The sequence below is a fragment of the Coprinopsis cinerea genome (genome assembly GCF_000182895.1).
Source record: "Coprinopsis cinerea okayama7#130 chromosome 9 map unlocalized cont3.9, whole genome shotgun sequence".
NCBI lineage: Eukaryota > Fungi > Basidiomycota > Agaricomycetes > Agaricales > Psathyrellaceae > Coprinopsis > Coprinopsis cinerea.
Window position 1 is genome coordinate 910,470 of NW_003307536.1, and position 26,984 is coordinate 937,453.

The following is a 26,984-nucleotide window of genomic DNA, read 5'->3' on the forward strand; positions in this document are numbered from 1 at the left end:
TTCAATTCGAGTTTCTTCTATATACATAGTCTAGAGCATGTCAACATTCAGTTTTTAAGGTATCATAAAATGTTTGTGGCTCTAACTTGAGTTACAGTCTCTCGTAGGAGGACAATGCACGCGCGCCTAACCTCCATGGACCATGACTTTAGGGCAGGCACGACGCCCGGAGGGATCCCTTTAACCATTGGAATTGGGCCAAGTTCATTGCTGTTGAACGGTTACATGAGCGGGAGCTTATTCCTGAGATACAAGCGACGGGTAGAGTGTCAAACAACCCTTGATCAATGGGAACGGAAAGCCGCAGCTACTCACGCAACCGATCAAGACCTTACACCGGTAATAGCAGCGCAGAAATTGGGCCTAACTTACGGAAAGTCCAGGAAAGCCGATGGTAAGTAGAGTTTTAATCAAATTTAACGGATTTTAATCAATTTTAGAGGCCTTATCGTTCCGAAAGTGAGCAAGCACAGGCCTTAAACGGGCGCTTAACGATTTATGACGGCTTTCTCCATTTTGGGGGTTGCCCCTATCGCACACCCTTAATCAGATCGAGAGCACGAATCACTAGTCACTGCCACTTGTTTCATTTTCCTCTTTCTCTCTGCAATTGGCATCTTCTTCTTCAACTCGAGCACAATATGGGAGTTAAAGGCTTATGGGAGGTCAGTTCTCATCTTTAGTAGCTATTCAGTTTTAGCTCAAACATTAACCTTTCATAGTTGTTGCGTAAGAATCCGGGGGTGAAGGTAACCAGCCTGACGGACTGGTTTGTGAACGATGCCGTAGCACGAATCAATGACAGCAGAAATGCTCCGGTGATAGGTGTAGATGCCAGGTACGTTCGCTTCTGAGTTCTCAAATCGGTTGCCACGATTTATCCACGCATCTTGGGTCAACCAGTACATGGATTTACGAGGCGCAAGCGGCGGTGATGCAAGCGTCCAAACATCGTGCTGCATGGGCAAGGATAGGACAGCCAGCTATCATGAAATGTATTCTCGATCGCCTCCTCCAGCTCATAAAGTTACCCGTTGCTGTCGTTTTTGTTTTTGATGGGAACGGGCGCCCTCAGTACAAGCGAGGCCGAAAAGTGAAAACCAAACCACATTATTTGACGGGACACTTCCAAGCCTTTATCAAAGCGTTTGGTTTCCACACACACACGGTGACCATCATCGGTTCCTTCGGGCTAGGACTTGGAACTTATTATCTGTAGGCACCTGGAGAAGCCGAGGCAGAATTGGCGTGGCTCAATCTCACGGGCCAAATTGACTACGTTCTGACCTCTGATGTCGATGTCTTTATTTTTGGTGCAACAAGTGTCATCAGAAGGTGAGTTCAATCCCTCTCAAACACTGGATTCTCAACAATTTCACAACTGTAGGCCCTTGAACAAAGATAATTACGATGAAGTTGAGATCTACCACGTACCGACCCTCCAGGCTTATGAAAGGGTCCGGCTCTCCCGAGCTGGCCTGATATTTATTGCCATCTTCGGAGGAGGTGATTACGACCCAGTGCGTGAATGGTATTTGCTCTTGCTACCGTTTAGCAATCTGATCTAGCCGTTTTAGGATGGTCTCAAAGGGTTTACCGTCGAATCTGCATACATGCTAGCTGGGCATCAGAGTCTTGTTACAGGGTCTGTGGGAGGCGATAGAAGATGGTCATGATCTTGATGAGTGGGCGGGAGAAATTGAAGGGCAGAGCTAATCATCAATTCCTCGTCTTTTCTCAAGTCCCAACGGCCACGCGTTGCCTCAACCATCACAAATCGGTTCCCCGATCCAACCATCGTCCGACAGTACACCTGCCCGCTGACCAGCAAAACCTCCGGTGATGCAAGTGCTCTAACGGCTTCCAACTGGGGAATCAACCTACCAAATACGGCAGCTATCACAACCTTGATTTGCGAGCATTGGGACTGGGACTGGAAGAAAGTGTATAAAACTCTTCTCCCATCCGTCTATACCGGTTCAGCCATACTGTTACGAACATATATGCTTACTATACTGTATTACTATACCTGCCTCATCTCTACCTTATGTTTTTCATTTCAGCTCATAGTCTTACTCATATTTACTGCGCATTACTGATTGCTGACTGATACTTATTAAAAACTCATTGAAACCTACATACATTCCACGGAATACGCATGTTACCCATGAGGACTACGCCTCATGGCTAACACACGTCTTCTAGTATATAAACTCTCTAGTTCTCTTAGCTAGTTTCTTCACTTCGTTCTTAATTGTTCACAAAGCTATACCAAGTCTCAGTGCAAATACAAATATCTTTAATTATCACTCAAAGTCTAGCTCGAAGTTCACAAAGCTACAGGCGAAGAACTCTTGACGTAGTCACGAGTTGATTCATCGACCACAAAGTCGCTGAGTACTGGACGACACGTGCTTGTATCACGTATAGTCCATAACAGAAGAACGAAGTCTCAAACCTCCAAGGCCCGCTATAACGACTAGCCATGGCCGAACAAATATTTCAGTCTGCCTGGCAGACCATCGTACAACTCTCCGGATTACCATCCACACCCGCCCTAGCCAGCGGACTTTCGGAAAAACTATCCGAAGTCCATACCATAGTCTTCTTGATAGGGAGTAGGAGCAATCCTATATCAGATCTGGGGACTAGCCAACAAAGCCATCATCACAATCAGCGAGACCCTCACGGAAACTGCTCCACATGTAGAAGGAATTAGCGGAGGCACTGCAAAGATGGCAACTGGCTTGGAAGAAATGTTGAAGAAATACGACGACTTCCTTACTCTGGAGAAAGCCCGGAAGGCAAGGGAAGAATCCAAACCCAAGTTGGATATCCGCCAAACCACCCAAATTCTCAGGGAAAGCAGAAGACGTCGAAACCTTCATTCAAGCAGTGGAAACATACTTGGATAGTAAAAACGAATGAATGAGGCCACTGCAAGAATCCGATACATGGTCGCACTTGTGAATGAAACGGAGAAAGACAAAACCCGGAACTGGGCGTCCATTGAATATAGGAAGATGACCGAATACAAGAAAAAGTGGCTTGAGGCGAAGGAGGCTCAGAAGACGGATCCGACCTTCACTGATCCGGAAGGGTACTACCAGTCATGGGAAGATTTCATCAATCAGTTCCGAAAATACTTCTGCCTACTCCCAAACAAGGAAACCGCAAAGAAGCAACTCAAGCAACTTCACATGGGAAAGAACACCTGTGATTGGTACACAGGAATGTTCAACAGCTATGCAGAAGCTACCGGATACGGTGACGAATGGGCCCTGGATCAATACAAGGCTGGATTAAACCCCGAACTCCGACTAAGGGTCGCCACCCAATTCGCTGCCAGACCCGCGGAACAGAGAGAAAGTTCCACCCACTCTCCAAGAGTGGAAAGACGCAGCCATGGAAGTGGATAGAGAGTGGCGAACAGAGCGGGAATATCGCAGTGAACCCCAACAGAAGGTCAAAGTGGTCTACAGGGACGCCCCACAAACAGCGAAACGGGAGGAGAAAGACCCTGATGCCATGGATGTTGACGCCATCCAAACAAAGCAGTCATCCGGCACACAAAATGGGAAATGCTTCATCTGCAAGGAAAAGGGACACCCGGCGCGAGCCTGTCCAAAAGCCAAATGCGGAATATGCCGACAACTAGGACATACAACACAGAGCTTGCCCCAAACACCCTGACTCGGGAAGCTCAAACATTCGAGCCACAACAAAGGGCGAAGGATCCGAGGAGGATTTTTCATAGGGGACATCTTAAGGTCGATGGAGATCGTCCCCGAACTGTCAATTGGAACGGCGACGATCACCACCCGAAACAAACGATCGATCGTTCTACCAATTGAAATACCCGATAGTGGCATCGACACAACGGTCCTAATCGACAGCGGAGCGGATGACCTATTTATCCACCACCGGATGGTTGACAAATAATAAAATCCCTACAAAAACACTTAAAAACCCCATCAAAGTCCGAAACGTAGATGGAACCGCAAACAAACAGGGAACCATCTCACAAACGATTGAACCCATCATCAACATCAATGGACGACTACAAAGATATACTATCTATGTCACGGGATTAGGAAAGTGGGATTTTATCTTCGGGATGCCGGTGGTTACAGAACGAAAACCCCGATATCAACTGGAAACGAGGAGAGGTCAAATGGAGAAGCACGATATCTCCGACCATGGAGCAAGATGATCAAGACCTTCTCCTCGCCTTCATCGAAGGAAAAGCCACGAAAGAAATCAACGAGAAATGGCTCAACGCGACCAGCACTGAAGAAGGAGACACCGACTATGAACCACCTCTTGAAGAGGATCTTAAACTCAAAATTCCCCATGCCTTTCACGAATTCTTAAGTGTCTTTTCTGAAAAAGCATCAAATCGTTTCCCAGAAAGGAAAGAGTGGGATCACGCGATCAATCTCAAGGAAGGCTTCAAACCCAAATCGTTTCCCATCTACAATCTCACGCCGGCCGAGGAAGAAGAACTCACAAAATTCCTTGATGAAAACTTGGCAAAAGGATATATCCGTCACTCAAAATCACCAATGGCATCACCCATGTTCTTCGTGCCAAAGAAAGACGGAAAGAAACGCCCATGCCAAGACTACAGATATCTCAACGAATGGACGGTGAAAGACGCCTACCCACTACCTCTAATATCCGACATCATGGACCGGGTGAAAGGAAAACGATATTTCACCAAACTCGATGTCCGGTGGGGATACAACAATGTGCGCATCAAGGAAGGGGACGAATGGAAGACTGCATTCAAAACCAAGAAAGGGCTCTTCGAAGCACTAGTCATGTTCTTCGGACTCTGTAACTCACCCGCAACGTTCCAAAGGATGATGGACCACATCTTCATCGTTGAAATCGATGGGAGACTTGTGATCATCTACATGGATGACATACTCATCCCTGCAAACACCATCGAAGAACTGGAACACATGACTAAAATCGTTCTCAAGAAACTCAGGGACAACGACCTATTCCTCAAAGTCGAAAAGTGTCAATTCGCTCCAGACACGAATCGAATACCTCGGCATGATCATAGAACACGACAAAATCATGATGGACCCAGAAAAGGTCAAAGGGATGGCCGAATGGCCCACCCCCCACCAACGGTGAAGCAAGTACGATCCTTCTTGGGATTCGGAAACTTTTACCGAAAGTTCATCATGAAGTACTCCGAGATCGCCAGACCCCTAAACGAACTCCTAACCAAAGAAAAAGAGTTCATTTGGACTGAGGAATGTGATAACGCATTCAAAACCCTGAAGCAACGATTCATCGAAGAACCCGTCCTCAGAATGCCGGATATGTCTAGACCATTCCAGATTGAATGTGACGCCTCCAAGTACGCGTATGGAGCTGTCCTCACCCAAGAAGACGAGAATGGCAAAAGGCATCCGGTAGCCTTCCTATCAAAAAACCTTCACTCCCACCGAACGCCGATATGAGATCTATGATCGCGAACTCCTTGCAATAGTACGATCCCTGCAAGAATGGAGACACTATCTCCAAGGATCAGAATTCACCACCCACATCCTTTCCGACCACAAAAATTTAACCTATTTCAGACAACCACAAAAACTCAACGATCGACAAGCCCGGTGGTCCCTGATACTGTCCGAATACTATTATAATCTCAAAAATATGCCCGGCGACAAGATGATTCAAGCTGACGCTCTTTCTCGAAGACCCGATCATATTCCGGAAAAAGACGAAAACGACCTACCAACTATTTTATTGAAGGAACAGTTATTTATCGATGAACTCGACATGGATACCTCCATAGGTTTGATTGACCTTGAACTCCAAAAACGAATTGATCAGTCCACAGGAATGGATCAAACCGCGATTGAGGCCATGAAAACCCTAGTCGAAGACGGATCAAACGAAATGAAACAAGGACTCCACGATTGGACGGTCATTACCGAAGATGGAAAAACCACACTCTTCTACAAGAACCGACAATATATTCCGAAGAACAATAACATCCGAAGAGAGATTGTCCAACGATATCACGACGCTGAAACTGCGGGACACCCTGGAGAGTTGGAAAACATTCCATGCCATCAAAAATCATTATTACTGGCCCGGAATGAAGATGTTCATCAAATCATATATCCAGGGATGATGCGAAATGTCAGCAGTTCAAAATCAAGAGGAATCCCCATAAGATCTCCCTCATGCCCATAGAAGGAAATGATCGACCATTTGGTTATGTCGTCATTGACATGATTCACGGATCTTCCGGAATCAAACGGATACGATTCGGTCCTGACCGTGGTGGACCACGGCCTCAGTAAGGGGGTGATCTTCATTCCAACAAAGAAGACAGCAACTGCTGACGATAGAACAAAACTTCTTATGGGAAAATCTCTTCAAACGCTTCGGATTACCGGACAAAATCGGTTCTGATAGAGGTCCCCAATTCGCAGCCAAAGCTCTCAGGGAGCTGTTCCCTCTCATTGGAATAGACTCGTCACTATCCACGGCTTACCATCCACAAACACAAGGAGCCATTGAACGAGTACATCAAGAATTGGAGACATACTTATCGATCTACTGCATCACAAACCAAGAATCGTGGGCAGACAAACTAGCCCTCGCTGAATTCACGTACAACAACCGAAGGCATGCAGATCGAAAACACTCTCCATTCGAACTCATCATGGGGTTCCAACCCAAGGCCTTACCAACGACGTTCTCCAAAACTCAATTCCCATCTAGTGGAAGAACGACTCAGAGCCCTGGAAGAAGATAGAAGAGAAGCCGTGGCAGCACACGAGCTCGCCAGATCAAGAATGGCCCAACGAATCAAGGGGACACCAAGACCTTTCCGCAAAGGTCATCGAGTGTGGTTGGAAGCAAAAAATATCAAGCTCCCATACTCCAAGAAAATGACAACAAAACGAGAAGGTCCCTTCGAAATCACAGAAGTCCTTGGACCAAACACGTTCCGCCTCAACCTTCCCCCGACTTGGAGGATCCACGACGTTTTCCATGCAACTCTACTTTCCCCATATGTCGAAACAGAAACACACGGACCCAATTACACACTCCCTTCTCCCGAATTAATTGATGGAGAAGAAGAATATGAAATTGACAAAATCCTCAAACATCGAGTCGTGAGGAACCAACGACAATTCTTAGTATCATGGAAAGGATACCCTCTCTCCGAAGCAGAATGGAAAAAGGAAAAGGAACTTTCCCATGCTAAGGAACTCCTCAAGGCGTACAAACGAAAACACAAGCTCACATGAGGAAGCCACATGCCCAACATGCACATCTCATAAACCTGAAACATGAAAAACTCAAGGACGACATGCACCCTTATCTTAGAACATGAAAGACAACATGAGGCGTGTATCTTGAACACCCCTCAAACACATGCCCCATGACATCAACCAAGAAAACACGAGGACTTAGACTTAAAAGAAGGGAGGAAGACTTGATTGAAGAAAACAACAAACCAACTTCACTCGACAAACCACTTCCACCCAACAACATGTCTGCTCCTCAGTACAACTACCTTGCCCCTGCCATGCCCGTTCCCCCTCTCAACGAGGAGGAATCTCTCTTCATGGTCACCAATGCCCAGTACGCCGTCCGACTCGAGAATAGACTTCTCGAAACCCCTGGTGCTGAGCCCGTCGCTCGCATTGTCTCTATCGGACACATGATCGCCCTTATCATCGCCCAACTCATGGGCATAGTCAACACTCTTCATCAGTTCGTCTTCGGGATTCACGAACACCTTGTACACCGTCCCGAGATCACCGATCTTGTACTGGAGCTTCGAAACCCCCAACCCGAAGCTCCAGGCCCCCAACTCTATCACCACGTTCCCCAACAACCTCCCCCACCTCCTATGCCCATTCCTGACGATATTCCCTCGCCCATTATGCAACGACCAACTCAACTTCGTATGCCAACTCCCGGACCATCATCCAATATCATATATCGGGCGACTCTACGGGATACTTCATTCGATCCCAACGACCTTCCCCCTCTCCAATACCCTCCGACACCGACTCCCCCATCTGCTCCCCAAAAGGAGATCATTGACGTCGACGACCCCACCCAGCCATGGAACCAACCTTTAGGTTCCGAACTGAACCCAATTTGGGTTCGTGATTTTATCTCCCGCCTTCGACAAATCGGAATTCCGACTTGCAACCTTTGCCACAAGACAGGGCACCTCGCTAGCCGTTGCAAAGGAAAAGGTAAACTCCAGGAGTAGTTTAGTTCTAGTAGGGGGGTAATGTTACGAACATATATGCTTACTATACTGTATTACTATACCTGCCTCATCTCTACCTTATGTTTTTCATTTCAGCTCATAGTCTTACTCATATTTACTGCGCATTACTGATTGCTGACTGATACTTATTAAAAACTCATTGAAACCTACATACATTCCACGGAATACGCATGTTACCCATGAGGACTACGCCTCATGGCTAACACACGTCTTCTAGTATATAAACTCTCTAGTTCTCTTAGCTAGTTTCTTCACTTCGTTCTTAATTGTTCACAAAGCTATACCAAGTCTCAGTGCAAATACAAATATCTTTAATTATCACTCAAAGTCTAGCTCGAAGTTCACAAAGCTACAGGCGAAGAACTCTTGACGTAGTCACGAGTTGATTCATCGACCACAAAGTCGCTGAGTACTGGACGACACGTGCTTGTATCACGTATAGTCCATAACACATACGTCAATATCTTCTGGTACGCTTTAACAACATTTATTTGTCTAACAACTGGTCCCTGACCGCTTAACATTGTAGCCGGAACTTGTTGAAAAAAAGGCTATGTCTGATTGCATTGACCGCCGTGCAATAAATTTTGTCCAGGGTCGACTTCTGCCACGTCCAGGTGGCCTTACATTCGACGTCTACAAGGTCCAGTCCACTATTTCCGGCGAATTTGTTCCATCGATGAAGGCGTTCATTAAATGCAGAAATCTCACAATCCCACCAGAGAATAGTTACGTGACCTCAGCCGAGTTGCTCATCCCAGCACCTGTCTTCGACATTTCACAGAAGACTATGATGCCCAACAAACGCCCTGGAATGGGAAAGAGAGCCAGAGATGACGACGACGTAGGGAGCCAATATCCCAAGCGCAAAATGACTGATATTTAGCACGAGATGAATCTAATTACTGTCCTTCTTTCCTGTACTATAGATGATAAAATCCGATGCTTTACTGGTTGGAATCGAGAGAAAGGGGCTGGATACCAGATAGAGATACCAAAAGAGGTTGAGCCGGCAAGTGATCGAGGCCTCTACAATTTGCCTCGGAATTGAGGATCGTCGTCCTTTTCTGCATCCACAACTCTTGCTTGTGCCTTTTCTTCCTCAGACCATGGTCATTGCAAAGTACACGGGCTCAGCAAAGAAACCAGCAGCAACTCGCCATTCGACATCGCGAAAAAGGGCTGGGCCGGCCAATGGCGAGCTTCCCTCGTTCACAGAGATGGCTGCAGCCAGTAAGAAGACCTCTCGGAAGGTTCTTGCAACAGCGACAGCAGAGCGTTATAGTTCCCGTGTAGAAGAGGCTCGGCGTTTTCTCAAGAGCTACGACACGAAGGAGAAGGATGAAGAAGCATATCGGGCAGCACTCTCTCAGATCTCCGATTTTCCAGATGACGAAGCAGGCAACGAAGAGCCAGGCGACTCGACTACTACGATGGACCCTCAATTTCCCTACGCCCTTGACGGTCCACCCAAAGAGTGCACGCCCAATGCTATTGCTATGTTTTTGTGGTACAAATCTGCGGTCGAAGGGCGGGGTTCCAGTGTAACAGACCAGGTCTATTCAGCCATCAAGAAGCATTATGATCAACTGTGAGTAGCCATCATTGACTTCTGCTTAATATATCCCTCATCTTTGCTGCAGCGATGGCGATAAATATAGGATGGGCGTTTGGCGTTTTGATGACCGGACAGGGCAATGGCTAGGCAATCCGGCCTCGACTGGGACAGTCCAGGACATGTTGAAGGCTATCAAGAATCAAGGTGGTGAAAAGGAGCGTAAACACTCTCGTGCAATGAAAATGGAGGACATGCACCGATTGTACAGCCATATCAATTCGGCTATGCCATCCCCAGAATGGAAGAACTCGAAAGCCTTGGAAACACGAGCGGAAAATCTCCAATTTTTGGCATTTGCTGCTCTGGGATTCACACTCTGGACTCGGTGAGACAGCCTTCTCTTGATTGTGCCTCGGTGATCCTGATTCTTTTTCTAGAAACTGCGAAGCAGTTCAGCTTCAAGCAAAGAACTTCGACTTCTCCCCGCCCCCGAAGCAGGCTTCAAATGGTGTGAGCTATCCGTATTTTGTCGTCAACCTCTTCAATCGAAAAGGGTGGCAGCGGAAGATGGCTAAGGGCGAGAATCAGCTCAATGGTACGTCCTCGACCAATGACGATTCACGATAGCAGACCTATTAAAATTCGACACTGGTTATCTCTAGGTCATACCTACAATATCTATCCCAAACCCTACACCCCAGCAGTTGATATGTATCAACGGCTTCTTGACTGGAAGAACTTCTATGAATCCGAGCTTCTTGGACGTCCACTGGAGCCCGACGACTATATCTTCCCAACCATAGGAGCAAACCTCGCAGTGCACCCAGATGATCCCCTTACCAGCGACGCAGTGCAGAAGAAGCTCAACAAATTCACGCAGGGAGCAGGCCTAGGGACTGGGTACACCACCCATTGCTTCCGCCGTGGTGGGGCGCAATATCGGTTCATGTTTGCACCCATTGGACAGCGATGGACGCTTGCTCGAGTTCGGTGGTGGGGTGTAGTGAAAAGCAGGGGTACGGCAGACCCTGCGGGTTTCGGGTAGGGGTATGGGCGGGTCCGGGTCCGGGTATGCATTTTCTTACCCGCGATCTTCAAAAAGAGCCCCTACACGTCCAAATCGGCCATGAAATGGTCGAGTTACGCTTGATTGAAGCAATTCAGGCATAACTCGCCCATTTCTGGGTCGTTTTGGACGAAATAAAGCTCAAACCCTGCGGAAAACCCGCAGGGTTGCGGGTAGGGTTTTGGCAGGGTCCGGGTCCGGGTCCTGGCTTTCAGACCCGGGGTTTACCCGTGGTGAACACTAGTGGGGTGGTTGGGCTATCGGTGAACATGTACGTTATCCCTGAACTTTGTAGTGCTGTAACTGGCTCACAAATGCAATAGCGCGATACGCTAATCCGCTATTTGCTAGACGAACTATACATGTACGAAGACGATCACCGAGACGCGCTATGCCCCTTCGATGAAGACACCAGCAATGCACACATGGGAGAAGATCGAATGCTGCGACCCTTGACACAGCTCGAAGGTCAGCAGCTGTTCGAACGTTTGGGCAGCATCGAATCACTCTGCTCGATGTCCCAGAAGGCTTTGTCTGCGACGTCGTACAACGCCCAGCCCGCAGCCCCGGTATACCATGTCTACAACGTCTACCACGTTGCCAACACCACATCGTACACTGGCTTCGACACCACTCCCATGCCCATGCAAGCCTATCAACCCTCTCTGCAGCCAACACCTTGGGCCATCGCTTCTACCCCTCTGCCCCCTTCCACCGGCATGTTCCCTGCCCACTCCAGTTCAGCAGAGCGCCTAGCCCTGTCACAAGGGTTTCACCCCATCCAGCTGCTCTCGGGGCCTCCAGCGCCATTCAATGCAGCTCTGCAACCTCAAGTCGAAGCACCCGCTGCCGCCATTCCTTCTCGTCGTTACTACACTGTGCCTCGTATTCATCCAGGTAAGAGGGAGCTTGCGTGGAGGCAAGTCATCGAAGACTGGACTTGCCCGAATCCAGCTCGCGCATCCAAGCCCCTGTCGAAGTGGGATGTGTCGTTGCTCGCCGACTCAAACCAAAAGCAGCAGTACCACTACCGCAAGGTCATCGCTGAGGAGTATCTAGATCGGTAAGCACTTTTCATCGTTCCCGGTACATTGCAATAACCAAGAGGGCCCCAGGTTCCAGTCCAATGACGCAGACTTTATGAATGCGTACCCCGAGCACAAGATTGGTATCTCGGCGCTCTATCAAGCGATCCTTCGAGAACACCAGAGGCTTGGACTAGCAAAACGGCGTAGCCGCAAGTCAAGATCCCCGACCCCTTTATCGTAGATAAAATTCACCTGGTTTGCAGACAATGTCAATAAGTCTAATTCAACTAATCGTTGTACTTAAATCACGGCTTACAAGCAAATAATTTCATTTTCGTTGCTGGGATTTGTTGATTACAAAGGGAATACATAGATATCTGTCGGACCACTGTACGTCACTACACGCCCAAGTGAATGCAGCTATTCAATACGTACCAAATCAATGCTTGCGTACAACTGCAATGGCAATCCCGCGAAGGAGCTAGCCACGGGGAGATTTGATTAGCAACTCACTCAGGCGTATGACAAACGACACCAACTTACGGGTGAAAACGAAAGAATGAATGTTTTATGGACGTTCGTGCGAGCCAGCTGCCATACGAGCTGTAGACGTATGGATGAGTTGGCTAGTAGGGTCTTGACTTGAGGTAACAATCCAGCGAGTGTTAGCAATGTATTTACCAGACAAAAATCATTGAACGCACCATGTTTCATGTCGCACCATCGAGTGCAGCCATGGAAGAACGGGTCTGAAACCCATCTCCATCTCCATCTCCATCGTGTTACGGACTCGAAGGGATCGTTCTAGAGAAGAGACACACATTGGCGTGCACGAAGAGGCGCGTCGAAGAGTCAAGCTCAAGTGCAGCCTTGGCAGAATGGTGGTGGTTTGTGGGGCCTCCTGGTGTAGAGTCTGAAACCCACGTCCATCACCCTTGTGCTTCGGCGCAGAGCGTTCGTGCCAGACATGCATTGACATGCGCGAAAAGACACACGTCGGGGAGCAGTGCCGATGTCGAGAACATCGAACATCGAAGCAAGACAGGTCCGGATTGAAGCCTGTTTTGGCACTACGTAGTGGGCGTTGGACTCTCGCAGTGGCCGATCCACCTGTTTTTCAGGACTTCGAGCGAAAGCGCTGAAGGCTTTTAACCCTCTCCTCAGGCTCGGCTGCAATCCCTATGTAAATTACCTGCGAGATTGGATCACGCCAGAATTGAAAAGGCTTTAATTCACTCACCTCAGTGCCTTGCGGTGTTGCTCGACCCTGAATCCCGCGTTTCATCACGCCTTTCGAGTCGTTGGCAGTGCCCTCGTTCCCTGGAAATCGGCCTGTCCGTACATCCGGAATCGTTGGTCAGTTGTGTTCTTGTGCAGTCTGAGGCCAGTCATTCCCTAGGGCGGTGAAGGGAGGAGAGAAAAGAGGACGGTGCGCCTGTGCACTCGAGTTGACAGCTTGAGGACAGCCTTTGTATTTCATTTATCTAATTTCTGACAGCTCTTTCTGGTAGCTTGTCGGTTGCTTCTTCAACTTGCTCCACTCGACGCGTTCGGGCGCTCCGGGCGACTCACGTGCCTTTGATAAGATAAAGAGATAAGATAGATACGAGATTAATGAGATAAGATTTCAGGGCGCTTGGCGCGTCCCAAACAGGTAACCGAGCGGGGTCGCCCACCGCGTGGGGTACCGATCTGTCGGGCCCGCGGCAGATGCGGCCATCAGCCCCTAACCCACATTTGGCCCTACCCGCCTAAATTTCTCGACATAAGTGGGGGTTCGACACTCCGACGGTTCGGAGATTTTTTCTCGCTTAGATAATGCCAATATCGAGGCTCGCGTCGCGTCGTCGCTTGCTCCCTCCCCCCATCGACGCCTTCTCTGTCCCTCTATCGTTTAAATTTTGCCTCGAAATCTTGTATATTATGTCTTCCAGTAATCCGACACCTCTTAACTTCTCCATATCATCGAGACGCGCCGTTTATGATAAGGAAAATGTGCCAGCAACACCATCAACACCTACCCCGGCCACCCATGTACCAAACTCTCTCAATTATGAGAATCTACGTCTTGATCCCTCAGCTAGGAAGAAGCTACATCGAAATGGATTTGTGGCAACACCCAAAACGCCCTCGTACACGCCCTACTCGGTGGGTAGAAGACCGAAGAAGAAACTGAGTCTCTCGCCTCCAACTGTCCCTCCCCCCAAAGTGCTACCTCAAAATCCGCTTCAAAACCATGAATGGAACGCCCTCGCACATTCGAAGAAGCTATTAGAACGTGGGCAAACGCTCAAAGCGTTCCAAATCGAGGCAGCAAACACGGTTTTGCGTCGCAATCAGGATTTGGCTGTCATAGCACCAACTGGAGCTGGCAAGTCCTTGCTGTGGATGTTGCCTTTGCTTGCTCAGGGAAAGGGCACATCCATCGTTGTAGTGCCATACACAAGTCTCGGATTCCAAGGAGAACGAAGGTAATTCCCAATTCTAATCGTTACCGTGCACTAGCTAACAAGAATTACAGAAGTAGGTCAAGCTGCATAGCTGCGACATTCTTATGCTCCGAAACCGCAAGCTACGAGACTCTCAATCGTCTCAATGCTAATCGTGGCTCTCAGATAATCTATATCTGCCCCGAAATGCTCGAAACACCGAAACTTGCACAGTTGCTTTCCAGCGAGCAATTTCGAGCCCAACTCTCCGGGATCTACATTGACGAAGCCCATACCATTCACGAAAGCGTTTCGTGGAGGCCCGCCAACGCCAACTTACACATGCTACGACGCGTTATAGGGCTAGACGTCCCCTTAATCGTCATCTCCGCCACTTTACCATCAAAATACCGAAAATCACTCGAAGTCTACGCAGGCCTACGTTCCCAATACCACCTCATCCACCTTGGGAACTTCAGGCCCGAGCTATCAGTTATACGACAACATATGAAGCATCCCAAAACCTCCTTCCTCGATCTCGCCTTCCTTATTCCTCTGAACGCGACCGATAACCAGTGCTTTCAGTACATTTACCCATGATATATGGTATACCTGACGGTGCAAAAAGCCCATGTTAATGGCTTCACCTGACCAGCTGACAGATTCTGTTCCTCATGTATAATGGGTCAGCTGGCAGGTCACCTGACTCAACTCCCAAGGTATTTCAGGGGCCTTTGGCATCCCTTAGAGTATGGGTCAGCTGGCTACTCACCTGACCCATGTCTTGAGGACTTGATGATGGCCATTCTGGTTGGTTGGTCACTGCTCTTGTCAGCTGTCTGTTATGCCATTGCCCTCCCTCTCCTTTATCGTTGGTCACTGTTCTTGCCAGCTGTCTGTTATGCTCCCTCTCTCTTATGTTCAGTCACCCATTCCCTGTGAACCTGTGAATAAAGATACAGGTAGCCTTCAAGCACGGGATAGCGACTTTCACAGATCGGCTCGAGGAAACCCGCCGTTCCGAGGCCTGTTGGGTCTCAGGTTCTTTCCCGTGGGGTTCTGTTTCGCCAAGACGCGACGCGCTCCCGACACGTGACTCTCATCGTTATGTATGTCTTATCTTATCTGGGGTTATGGGCGGGTTGAGAGGTGCGCGCGAAGTGCGCGGCACGAAATCCCGTCCACCCAACAGGCCAAGGATACTTGCTTTTAGCGGCCCACATCCCACTAGTTTTTTGGAGATTGAACATGTCTGGACTGGCAATAGATGACAGCGGACTGAGCATATTGAGGCTGGCCGCTGGAAAGCCATTGTGTATGCACGCTAGGCAGAGAAAAGCATGTATTACAGTATTAGGGCCTACATACATTCTACTCAATCATTGTTATTATCCTCACCGCCCACCTTGTTGAGCCCAGTCTAGTCTAGTCTACTTAGACCTCTATGAACGTCATGTTATATTGTGGTTTCATGGATTTTCAAAGATAGTGGGAAGTGGGCCGTTAAACGGCAATTTACCGAGGCCTGTCGGGACCCTCGGGCCTCAGCAGGCTACAAAAATAAAATAATAAATAATTTGAAAAAATAATCACAAAACAAACTGACATGGCCAGGAGTCGAACACCGGACCTCGCAAAACATGACGTGGCTTCTGAGCATCGCGTCTTGGCGTCATCGAATCCCATGCAAAAGAAACCGAGTCCCGACAGGCCTCGGAACCTCTCGGAACCTCATAAATAATTTTTCTACAAACGGGCTCACCCCACATTGCGCGGATCAGCATTGCGCGGATCATGCCGCCCCACAATAGGAAACCCCGCCTTGCGCGGACCTTCGCTCAGCCTCGTGCACACGAGTAGTAAACCCCATGCTAGGGTTAGCAAGCCGCCAGCATTAACCCCCAAACTAGGGTTACATCGACTCTACAGGTACCTTCCAACGACCGCGCCCGCCGTACAATCCCTTCCTGCATCCGACTCATGACTTCTGAGGCAGAACGCTTTTTGGCCCTTAGCAAGGCATCCCAACGTTTGATCTGGGAAATCTATCAAAGTCGAAATCGGAGTCCGCGGGAAGCATTGTTGATATTGCTCGACCATTCGGTGAGTGTGCATTGGATCACGAGTGTCACAGTAGCGATTTACGCACCCCCTAATTAGAAAATAGTGAAAGATTATCGCAAGTCCCTGGGCCTAGGGCCCAAGACTCTCGACCTACCCATCCGCATGTTGTTCTCTGAGATCGCGAAGAACCATAGCACCTACCTCGATAAAGATGTCAAGACCAAACCCGAAATTGTCCTCGACACCGGTTTCCTGATGCGCCTACCACCACTACCACCTGACTTCGCACCACCCGACGACGTTCCCCACAACGACGATGTGTCAATGAACAGCGAGTTCGAGGATGAAGGCGATCAGAAGAGATCGATGAAGCGCGACAACACCCACATGAGCCCACAAGCGAAACACTCGAAAAAGAAGAAGACTCATGCAGACGACACTGCGACTCGCCCTTCGACGCCCGCGGAAGACGTGGAGGATGAGCCGCCAGCTCGAGCAACGAGAAGTCGATCCTCAAAGACTGGGGGGTCGAAGGGTACGTCCGCGCAAGGTACGGCGGAATCGAAGGGGAGGGTCGGTGCGAAGGATAAGGGCAAGGGGAAGGAGAAAGAGAAGGAGGTAGAGCAGGAGGAAGAAGAGCAGGAGGACGGCCAGGAGGAGGAGGAGGAGGATGGGGTACCAGTGCAACAGGAACCGCCTGCGCCTGGCTCTGGGTTCGAAGTCACGGACGAACCATGCGCGCTATGTGTCTTCACGCAGCAGAAGTACTGCTGGCGCCCTGGTATGGGGTCGTGTTGGCGCTGTCGCAAGCAGAAGCGAAGGTGTTCATTCGCGAAGACCTCAAAGGCGTCTACGACAACGACGAAGGCGACAACGAAGATGGTGACGACAACCAAGACGGCGCCGACGAAGGCGACAACAAATCCGACAGCGACAGGGACGACGGCGATGAAGGCAGCCCCTGCGCCGTCCGGACGCGAGGCATTGAATGTGGCAGGTCCGTCGTCCAAGCCCGCGGCATCGTCATCTGGGGCCACAACGACCGGGGGACCTGGGGGTCAGTCACAGTGGACCGTTTACGGTTTCCCAAGTGGTATGCCGGCGGGTACTGCGATAGGTAAGCTGGGTCGAAAGCTATCTTTCCTGTTATCCTTCCGGTTCTCACTCTCCACACACAGATACCTCGGGTTTCGCTAAGGGAAACGACCTGGAGCTGACGGCTACCGCCGTGCATGACCTTCAGGCGGACGTTTATGATATCCGCGGCCAGCTTCAAGCGAAGATAGATACCGACGGGCAAGCTTTTGGTAACATCGACAGTCGGTTGGAGCAGCTCGAGGGTGACATGGAGAGGGTCCAGGAAGATCTTACGACATTTACGACCGACATCGACGATCTCCGCGGGGAACTGCAGGACTTGAGGACAGCCGTGCCCAGCAACCCTAAGGAAATGGAGAGGATATCGCGGGCTATCGAGAACGTTGAGCGACGTGTTGGGGAGCAGCAGGAGAAGTTTTCCACCTACCAGCAGAAGGCCAAGGAGAAGCTCCGTACAGCTGTGCAATCGGCTGTCAGCTCCGAGGTGAAGAAGATGGGTGGTGGACTTGAGGAGAGGTTGCATGAGAAGTGGGAAGGACGGACTACATCGCTCGAGGAGAATCTGGGGGTCCTTGAAGATCGACTCAGCGAGTTAGAAGGACAGCAGGCATCGGAGATGGAACAACGGTTGGAGGGTCAGATTTCAAAGAAGGTCAATCACCTCTTCAAGGCGGCAGAAGGAAGGTTGGAGGAATTCGTCAAGAGTACGATCGGGAAGGAGTCTAAACGTCTGGAAGACAGTCAGGTCGACCCGACGGAGGTTGCGAAGAGCATCACCAATTACGTCGAACAGCATTGGCCATCCCTTCTGACCCCGATACTATCGGATACTCTGGAGATTCAGCTCAAGGACCGGATCGGAGACGTTGATGCCAATATCGTTCGGGTTGGTGACAGTCTAGCTGCACGCCTGCGGTCTCTTGTCCAGGAAGAGATTGCACGGGTCAGTCACGACCTTGTGCGAGAGGCAGTATTGACCACCATGCGCAATCTAACCGTTGCGCCTTCGTTGCCTCAGCATCAACACCCGCCCTATCCATCATTCATCGATCCCGATCTCTTCGAACAAGCCTTCGAGCCTATCCTCCTCTCTTCACCGCAACGCAACCATGGCACCTCAATCTCTTCGGTTCAATTCCGGGATCCCAGTGGATCATTTCGCGCGGGACTTCAAGATTCCGTTCTGACTGCAGTTCCCGATGGGGTATCTTCCGTGAGAGCTCGGCCAACTACAAGGGACAGGGGTGGATCAGACGAAACAGAGGAGCAATAATTTAGATTGGTGTGTATATTGGCGCATCTGTAGTACATACAATGGAATATTAATCATTCTTCCCCTTTCGCCTTCGGTCTTTCAAATCGAATATATCACCTGTATTACCCCCAGCCACCGCCCGCGGCCTAGCACCCTTCGACTTGGTCTTAGACCGTGTCTGGATTTCAGACGACTTGGCCTTTGCACGAGTAGTCAATCCAACGGCCACTGTCGGCATATTCTTCCTCGGAATGGGTGGCCTGTCCTCCGTTTTACTTGACTCCTTGTCTGAGGCATTGCCCCCATCCCTGGATGTGTTGGACCTGGAACGTCCGTTCGACGATCGGTGTGTATTACGCTCACCGGCATTCTCCCCTGTGTTCGACAACTTGCTACCTCCAGACGCGACCTCTTGCTTTGTCTCGGTTCGGGTACCTGAGGAGTCCTCCGCCGCGGATGAATCGGCCGCCGCGGATGAATCGGGATCCTCCCTCATCTGTGGTTGCTGTCATGATGGTGGAGGTTCCCGCACCAGAGGGAGAGGATGAACCCGATTCGGACGATGGCTGGAACGATGAGAATGCCGAGGCGCCCGCAGAGGGTGTCGAAGGAGGACAAGATTTATTTCCCGAAGATATTCACCTGCCACTCCCATCAGTCGTCAAAGGGTGGCCCCAATCTCTGGCGTCTGTCCGGGTAAAGGAACGGTCCATGCGTGTTGCACAGGCCAACACCAAACTTGAAGGTATCCGGGACTCCATTGGACGTCTCTCATACCTATACCGATCTCTGATCCGCGGGGCCAAAACGAAGAAGTCAAAGACCCGTTCATACGGAATAGTCAAGGGTTCCCGCGACGAGCTACGTCTGCAGGTGAACCATTATGAGCAGGCCCGCCGCGCGCTGCAACGCCTTGGGACGGCGCCTGCGATTCTGCTCAAGTACCAGCGCATAACTCCAGCAGATATCAAGGTCAGCACGGCAATCGCCGACCCAAATGCGCGGGGCCAAAGTTCTTCCCACTTATCGTGGATCTGGGGTATTCCTAGCAACAACCCATCCGATCGAACGTTGTACCTGGACGAACGTAAGACCTTCCCTGCTCACACGAGTCCCACCATACTTACCCGACATATGTTACAGTTTATCGGGTTAATTGGATGAGAACACGAGAGAAGTACCTCAGGGAAGAGGAGGAGTACCAATTTCTCCTTCAAGAGACTCAGTGGGTTCCTCGGTTCTTCGATTCCAAAGCGCTGGAGTGGGAAACGCGGTGTGCCCAGGTTTCCCTACCTGGTCACATTGCCTACGCTTACCGACAGGCCGAACTCTGGCGAAACCTCGCCCAATTCGCACGGGAAGGTTTTAATAAGGTGCTCAAGAGCTTGCAGGAACCGGTTCCACGCGCAGCCACAATGACGTGTGCTGAGGACGATAGAAGCGATAGAAGTCCATCCCCCCATTCGGATTCGTCTGGACCTTCTGATGCAACCCCGTAGTCTGTTGTAGAGTATATAGAATATATGACATCGTCCATCCCCTGCCTCTCCAAAACATGGAAACAAACCGCGACCATCCCGCGAAGGTTTCAAACCTTGTCCTTATCAATGTCCTGATGCCCCGCGCACTCGCAGTCCTGAACACCCTCCTGGCGGAAGGTCGTCGCCTCCACAACCGTCAGCTGTTTCCGCGGTTTATCCTATGTCTGGAATTTGAGTTGGTACGTTTACCCTACTCGATACTAGGCTAGCATTTATCTATCATGCGATATAGATTATAATCTCATGGCATATCGCCTGCCATGTTACAACGTGGGGATGGAAAGATCTACAACTCCCCTCTGCGTTCTGCCATCTGGTTCAAGTAACCCGGCTAGGCCTTTTAGACGACGAGCTTGTTGTCGAGGGCTTGTCTCATCGACTGGCCAGTACCCTTCCACCAGTGGTGAGCGACCCTCCCCGCGCATGGTGGATTAACTTCCCCGAGCGCGAGTCTGAGGCGCCTAGATCCCAGGACGACAAAGACCACTTTCAGCAGCTATATCCCACCGAGGTCTGTGGGACCACGTACCTTCACGCACCACCGCCTCCCCCCGCCGGAACACCCTCCCGCGGCCCGCCCGATATTCTGCCGACAGGTCGGGGAAACCTTGCGAGATCGAAGGTTGAAGCAGAGAAGTTGTTAGAGATGGTGGAATCGCATTTCCAACGGGGGAAGATCAGATCAAACCAGTTGGACTTTCGCCTTCGTAGATTGTGTGAACTCACCACCTAGATACTCCTACCACGGTACCCGAGATACTCTTCGCATGTCCACTCTCCCAATATTATCTTCTCCTTTCCTGCTATCCACATCCGAATGGACCTCGCTATGCAACTATCTTGACCGTCGTACCGCCCACTGCTTGGTCTGGCTTTCGAAAACTACGCCTTTGGAGGACAGGCGGCTGGACGAATTCTGTAATGGGCTGATACTGGAGTATGTACGTACCCCCGTTCCTCGTTGAAGGCATTACATGCAGACGATATCGAACAGAACACTCAGCTTCACATCTTCCTCAGCGCTATCGCCGCCGGATGTACCCCACCAAGCCCAGCCCTACTGTCCGCATCGACTGGGTGGATCCCAGTTGCGGGTGATGTGAAAGATGTTATCACCGCGCAGAATCTCCTCCCGACTGTCTTCCAGAATGGAATACCCGAGGGGTACTTGGACTTTCAGGTCGGATTTCGTTGGTGGGAAGAGGCAACCCCGCAAGCACGTACACCGTCGCAACGCTATTACGCCATGTTTCAAGCCTGGTGGACAGAACAACCGAACTCAATCACGCGAAATGCGGTGCGTCTGTGTTAGACTCTACGGAACTGCGGAGTCTGCGGAGTCGAAGGGACCTTGGCCTCAACGTATTGCGTTGTGCCCACGCTGGTGGTATATGGTCCAACCCGAAAGGAGAGGGGAGGAGAGGGAGAGAGGGACGCGCCTTGCGGCGGAAGACGAGGAGAGAGAGGAGAGAGCCTTGCGGAGCGGAATCAGGAACACTATGCGGAGGTGCGGAGTATGCGGAAAGCTCTAGCAAGCCTAAAGGCTCAAGACTGGACAGAGGGGAAGTTCTGTATAAGTCTGATTCGAGATTCCGGATGAGTATCTACTACAGAAATCTAGCTAGCTTATATATCTGTAGATACTCTGGATATACTCTGGGACAAGGTCTGGGACAAGGAGATAAAAACTGAGTCATAAGAAATGCGGAATACCGCGGAATGCGAAAGGGATGAGTAAGTGGATTCTAAAGAACAACTAGTAAAGCAGAGAATGAAGTCATAAAGAAGTATAAGAGGTCACATGCAGAGTCTGGGCGCCTAGAGGGCGGTTACGAGGTTTCTCCGCGCGGTCCGCACCGGCCCTCAGTTGCGGGCCGTGTCGGTCCAGCTGGTACAAGCGGGCTGCGGACTTGCGGATGCGGACATCCATAGAGCGGACACATGCGGGGAGTCGCCATGTGCAGGAGTGGGATGGATGTGGCGGAGATGTGGAGATGCGGGATGCGGAGAGATGATGGCGAGTGCGGGGATGTGCGGAGTCATGCGGGATCATGTGAGACTGTGCGGGGAGTGTGGATCAAGGCTGGTGGGTTGTGGGTAGATGTGGGTGGATGTTCGAGACCCTAACAGTCTGAAGACTAGCAAAGAATTGAAGTCGGCGATTGCGGCATTGCAGGAGGAACTGAGCCAGGTTGATGAAGATATCGCAAAGGCTTTGGCACGACTTGTAGAGTTGCGATTGCTGATTGCCCAGCTGTAATTCCAACGCTTTTTGTCATAATGTCATAATCAAACCGTGATTTATTATTAGACTATTGTTCAATGACATACACCTATCTCCCTCCACTATCTCTAGACCAACACAAAGACTCTGGAACACTGGACAAAGACGTTTCCCAGGTAGAGGGAAAGGGGAACTGCACACCCGCGGCGTCGAATAACCCTTCGCGCCAGAAGTAAGCTAGACAATACCGCTCACCATTCACCTGTGGGACTCCATGAAGGACTGCCTTTCCCAGCAACACAATGACACACCCAGGGTTGTATGTCCATCTACGATTCAATGTTGGCGTCAAAAACACCCCGTTCGAGTAATTCCCACCGGTGACGAGTAAGTCCATGCCGCAGATGGGACCACTCGTATCGCGGTGGGTCGGAGTCTCGCGATTGATAATGAGGGATAACGAGCTGAAGGGGGAAAACCACATCTCGATGATCGTCGACACCGTAGCATGATCCTTGGTGAGTTTCGAGTTTGAGTGCAGCTCTGTCAAGACCTTGATGCCGGCTTCGAATAACGGTTCGTTTATCTGCGATAGGATAGCCCCAATGAGTGCCGAGGCGAGTGAAATATCCTTCAGGAACTGTCGACCATCTCCGTTGGGTGGTTTCAAAGTCGACGCCGGGCCGGGAAGTTGATTCTAAGTGCTGATGAGCTTGTATGAACAGCTCTATGACGCCCGCGGACGCACCTCATGACCCACAGGCCACCACGCAGGAGCGAATGTCAACACACCCGGGTTCATATTGCACTTCCCCTTCCTGAACAACTCCGGCCCTTCTCTCCAGTTTCCTGCAAGCCTCTCCTGACCTTCTCCCTGCTGTTTGCTCTTCCCCTTGGCCTTCTGCTTCTCTACCTTCGCTCGCTCAGCCTCTCTTGATCTCTTCTTCTTCTCTAACTGTCCGTCAACCCGCGTCGCCAAAGCCCCGACAGCTGCATCGAGTATCCTCTGGATCGTCCTAGTCAGAAATTGTATCACTCCGAAGGGTGGTGTGCATACCATTACCGCGGGTGAAACACAGTTGGGCAGGTAACACAGGAGAATGTGGCCTTCTGCGTCAACGATGATAGCTGGAAGCATCTCCGGTACCGAATGATTGCCTTCGAGCTCAGCGCCCGCGGGGAATTCCTTTGAAAGAACCCCCTCGCGGTCGGCATTCCGTCCGTCCTGTCGAGGGGTAAGTTGAGACATATAGTCCCGCACCGCCCAAGCAACGCGATCTAAGGGTCAGGTATGTCACCTTTCCTCCATTCCAAACCCGAAGTAAAAACTCACATCTGCGCCGGAATGCTTTCTCTAAAACGTAGGCCGCCTGCCATAGCGCAGCCCTCAATACTGGATTGGCGTTTATGCTATCGTTGTCGAGGTGAGTGTAAGGATTGCCTGTGCGAATACCTTGTATCATCCTCCCAAGGACAGCTGCGGCTTCGCGAATCAGAACCAAGGCAGGGAGTCGTTCATCATCCCACAATGAATCGTCGTTCTGGGAACCTGTGGAAGACATCAGCGTGGTCAGAAGGGACGTCCGTTGCAGATGACGTGTCTTAAAGAAATCACGGAAAAACCGAGGACAATTCGCGGGGAAAATTATCCTTTGTGAGTCGGAGTCTCTTTCGATCCCTCGCCTGTTCACACCACCCACAGACCTGAAGGTACCGTCGAATCCCCAACCTCTCACACAGCCCCTTCCGTTCTGATAACCTCCTTCCACAATGACCAAGAGCAAAGGTAGGTATCAACGTCCACCCTTTTCTACAACGCCTACTCACATACGTATATGGCTCGGGCAGGGAAAAAGAATCGGGCGACTCGTTCTAGGAAGGAAGGCAAATCCGGGGGCGACAAGGCGATAGGCGAGACTCAGTCAACAGGTGTGCTTCCCCCTCGAGTGTTATTGGGCAATGTCCTGACAACGCACGGACACGCCCATGCAGAAACGACTACAAGGACTATGGCGGAGACGCCCGCGGATCCATCTCAAATCTTCGATAAAGCGGTGCTTGCACGGGAGTATGACATTGGGGGAGGTGTAGCAATTTCAGACACAATCGCGCGCCCATCTGAAAATGTGGACACCGTAGTTTTAGGAGGGGAATACGAGGTTGGGAGTACCCCACCAAACCTCACCCAGACTGGCGACACACCCGCGGAACGATCCGCCAATGTTGACACCGCGGCTTTAGGGGAGGAATACGAGGTTGGGAGTACCCCGCCGAAGCTCACTCAGACTGGCGACACCGCATTATTGGCAGCTGAGTATGCCATTGGCAGCAGCCCACACCGGGGTAACTCCGCCGATACCACCCGAGCCTCACCTGCCAACGCCTCCGAGTACGATACAGCCAACCTTGCAGCTGACTATGATGTTGGTACGGCCTCCGCTGCGCTTTCCGGAGAGAAACCTGACGCCTTGGACCATGACACGGAGCACCTTGGGATGGAATATTTCATTGACCCAGACTCAGCTACTATACCCAAGCCCTCTAGGGGCCAGAAGGATATAGAGGAGCAGGATACGGATGACTTCGTAGAACCTTCTGTGGTAGGTCCTTGCTATCATTTGTAACTTTATTTTATCTCACATTTGTGCTCCCAGGCTAGCAGTGATGCTGAGATGGATGGAGGGGCCCACAGTGATGTCACTCTTGTCAGTATCCGTACAAGATGTAGGGAATCACTGTTGGACTGCTATTTGCAGGAGAAATTGGCAGTGCAGAATCTGTTAGACTGTCGCCGTCGTATCATGGATCATATAGCGCTGCTAACCAGAGAGTTGGAGAGTATGGAAGTAGAACAGTAGAGTACATAGCCTTGATTTGGAGAGTCTGGAGGGTGTGCATAAGTAGGACTAAGTTAATTTGAAAAGATTTTTTTCTATTATCTCTCCGTATAAATGAAGGACAGCTGATGATGAGGTGATGGGGTGACTGACCATAAGAGAACAGGTGATAGACCATACAGGAGAGGGAGAACAGTGGCATAATGGACACTGACTATAAGGACAACAGGGTCAGTGACTATAGCAGTGGCGTAACGGACAACTGACTATAAGGCAGAACAGGTTGTAAACAATACAGGATGAGGGAGCAGTGGCCAACCAGAATGGCCATCATCAAGTCCTCAAGACATGGGTCAGGTGAGTAGCCAGCTGACCCATACTCTAAGGGATGCCAAAGGCCCCTGAAATACCTTGGGAGTTGAGTCAGGTGACCTTCCAGCTGACCCATTATACATGGGGAGCAGAATCTGTCAGCTGGTCAGGTCAAGCCATCAACATGGGCTTTTTGCACCGTCAGGTTTACCATATAAGATGGCTATACCCTACTGAAACATGTGCGATAACGATGTTCCGCCAACAATTGTCTATTCCGATGACCTCAACCTTCTGACAGCCATGTTTTGGTGGTTCCACTTCCGGTTGAGCTCAGCAGGGCTTTCTCCCAGCCTTGTTGATATCCTCCATGCTGGCCTTTCCAATGCACATCAGAAAATATGCCTTGAAGACTTCATCGATGGCCGTACAAGAATTCTTCTTGGGTCAGATAAAATAGGCGCCGGAATGGATTTCCCACATGTACGAGTTGTCATACAGTATGGCTGTCAAGGTTCGACATTGGTCCGATGGGAACAGCGACGTGGTCGGGGTGCTCGTCGATCTGGGATGACAGCTGTGGGGATTTTACTTGTAGAGAAGTCGATGGCGGGAGAAGAAGAGAAGTCTCCAACTATCCGGAATCCTCGAACCGAAGATCCCGGTTTAGTCGAGCTCGCACAGACTAGCAGGTGCTTGGAGCAAGTTACCAATATCTGGCTCGAAAATCCCTCGTCGACTTACACGTCCCGCTGCGAACGCTGCTCCAACTGTAATCCAGCCCTCAAACTCCCAACACCTTACACTTTCGTCCACGAAATGCCGCAATCAAAATCCGCGACCCAGATCGCTATGAACAGCGACACAGTTGCTGAGATTCACAATCTCTTACTTAAATGGCGAGGGGAGCTTTGGAGGAGGGAATGGAAGGATGAATGGCCGTCTTACGGGCCCGAGTGCCTTGTAACTGACAGTGGCTTGCTGTCGATCGCAAAGAATGCCCTCAAGATTTCGACCGCTGATGATTTATACAATGTGACACCAATCATCCATCTCGACGACCTCGCCCCTTCCCTTCTTCAAACCTTGGAGAACATCACTCGGACTGTATGCGGAACGACAGCTCGCGAACAGCAGAAGCAAATTGAGGAGGCACTTTCCAGGAATTCCGAGCAGGTGGCTACACCATCATCTACGCCGTCGATTGAATGGGCTCCTCTTCAAATGCCATGTCATTTTGATACCAATTAGGGTAGTAGTACACTGTCATTATTCATACGTG

At 50.4% G+C, this 26,984-nt stretch overlaps 12 protein-coding genes across 12 annotated transcripts; 11 read left to right on the plus strand and 1 right to left on the minus strand.

The window, feature by feature from the left end:
- Positions 1-641: 641 nt before the first annotated feature.
- CC1G_02472 (hypothetical protein) lies at positions 642-1,676 on the plus strand (the record flags this gene model as incomplete). The annotated part of the gene is made up of 6 exons (XM_001832158.2): positions 642-665; positions 723-838; positions 904-1,168; positions 1,220-1,335; positions 1,388-1,520; positions 1,578-1,676. The coding sequence occupies 6 exons, from the start codon at positions 642-644 to the stop codon at positions 1,674-1,676; spliced, it is 753 nt and encodes a 250-aa protein (XP_001832210.2).
- Positions 1,677-8,843: 7,167 nt separating this feature from the next.
- CC1G_02478 (hypothetical protein) lies at positions 8,844-9,176 on the plus strand (the record flags this gene model as incomplete). The annotated part of the gene is made up of 1 exon (XM_001832164.2): positions 8,844-9,176. The coding sequence occupies one exon, from the start codon at positions 8,844-8,846 to the stop codon at positions 9,174-9,176; it is 333 nt and encodes a 110-aa protein (XP_001832216.2).
- Positions 9,177-9,399: 223 nt separating this feature from the next.
- CC1G_02479 (hypothetical protein) lies at positions 9,400-12,183 on the plus strand (the record flags this gene model as incomplete). Its single annotated transcript, XM_001832165.2, has 7 exons — positions 9,400-9,881; positions 9,934-10,233; positions 10,286-10,443; positions 10,511-10,833; positions 11,159-11,185; positions 11,238-11,977; positions 12,030-12,183. 7 exons carry the CDS (start codon positions 9,400-9,402, stop codon positions 12,181-12,183), a joined length of 2,184 nt encoding a protein of 727 aa, XP_001832217.2.
- A 1,682-nt stretch (positions 12,184-13,865) lies between these two features.
- Positions 13,866-14,971, plus strand: CC1G_02480 (hypothetical protein; the record flags this gene model as incomplete). Its single annotated transcript, XM_001832166.2, has 2 exons — positions 13,866-14,413; positions 14,464-14,971. 2 exons carry the CDS (start codon positions 13,866-13,868, stop codon positions 14,969-14,971), a joined length of 1,056 nt encoding a protein of 351 aa, XP_001832218.2.
- A 1,380-nt stretch (positions 14,972-16,351) lies between these two features.
- On the plus strand, positions 16,352-18,806 carry CC1G_15157 (hypothetical protein; the record flags this gene model as incomplete). The annotated part of the gene is made up of 5 exons (XM_002910472.1): positions 16,352-16,474; positions 16,532-17,216; positions 17,282-17,492; positions 17,527-17,552; positions 17,614-18,806. The coding sequence occupies 5 exons, from the start codon at positions 16,352-16,354 to the stop codon at positions 18,804-18,806; spliced, it is 2,238 nt and encodes a 745-aa protein (XP_002910518.1).
- A 456-nt stretch (positions 18,807-19,262) lies between these two features.
- CC1G_15158 (hypothetical protein) lies at positions 19,263-20,287 on the plus strand (the record flags this gene model as incomplete). The annotated part of the gene is made up of 2 exons (XM_002910473.1): positions 19,263-19,875; positions 19,932-20,287. The coding sequence occupies 2 exons, from the start codon at positions 19,263-19,265 to the stop codon at positions 20,285-20,287; spliced, it is 969 nt and encodes a 322-aa protein (XP_002910519.1).
- A 56-nt stretch (positions 20,288-20,343) lies between these two features.
- CC1G_15159 (hypothetical protein) lies at positions 20,344-21,062 on the plus strand (the record flags this gene model as incomplete). The annotated part of the gene is made up of 2 exons (XM_002910474.1): positions 20,344-20,508; positions 20,562-21,062. The coding sequence occupies 2 exons, from the start codon at positions 20,344-20,346 to the stop codon at positions 21,060-21,062; spliced, it is 666 nt and encodes a 221-aa protein (XP_002910520.1).
- A 415-nt stretch (positions 21,063-21,477) lies between these two features.
- CC1G_15160 (hypothetical protein) lies at positions 21,478-22,261 on the plus strand (the record flags this gene model as incomplete). The annotated part of the gene is made up of 2 exons (XM_002910475.1): positions 21,478-21,836; positions 22,090-22,261. The coding sequence occupies 2 exons, from the start codon at positions 21,478-21,480 to the stop codon at positions 22,259-22,261; spliced, it is 531 nt and encodes a 176-aa protein (XP_002910521.1).
- A 24-nt stretch (positions 22,262-22,285) lies between these two features.
- Positions 22,286-22,589, plus strand: CC1G_15161 (hypothetical protein; the record flags this gene model as incomplete). Its single annotated transcript, XM_002910476.1, has 2 exons — positions 22,286-22,422; positions 22,460-22,589. The coding sequence occupies 2 exons, from the start codon at positions 22,286-22,288 to the stop codon at positions 22,587-22,589; spliced, it is 267 nt and encodes an 88-aa protein (XP_002910522.1).
- Positions 22,590-22,662: 73 nt separating this feature from the next.
- CC1G_02483 (hypothetical protein) lies at positions 22,663-24,115 on the minus strand (the record flags this gene model as incomplete). Its single annotated transcript, XM_001832169.2, has 4 exons — positions 22,663-23,250; positions 23,302-23,559; positions 23,611-23,831; positions 23,887-24,115. The coding sequence occupies 4 exons, from the start codon at positions 24,113-24,115 to the stop codon at positions 22,663-22,665; spliced, it is 1,296 nt and encodes a 431-aa protein (XP_001832221.2).
- Positions 24,116-24,323: 208 nt separating this feature from the next.
- On the plus strand, positions 24,324-25,411 carry CC1G_02484 (hypothetical protein; the record flags this gene model as incomplete). The annotated part of the gene is made up of 3 exons (XM_001832170.2): positions 24,324-24,339; positions 24,402-25,153; positions 25,208-25,411. The coding sequence occupies 3 exons, from the start codon at positions 24,324-24,326 to the stop codon at positions 25,409-25,411; spliced, it is 972 nt and encodes a 323-aa protein (XP_001832222.2).
- Positions 25,412-26,308: 897 nt separating this feature from the next.
- On the plus strand, positions 26,309-26,953 carry CC1G_02485 (hypothetical protein; the record flags this gene model as incomplete). The annotated part of the gene is made up of 1 exon (XM_001832171.2): positions 26,309-26,953. The coding sequence occupies one exon, from the start codon at positions 26,309-26,311 to the stop codon at positions 26,951-26,953; it is 645 nt and encodes a 214-aa protein (XP_001832223.2).
- Positions 26,954-26,984: the final 31 nt, after the last annotated feature.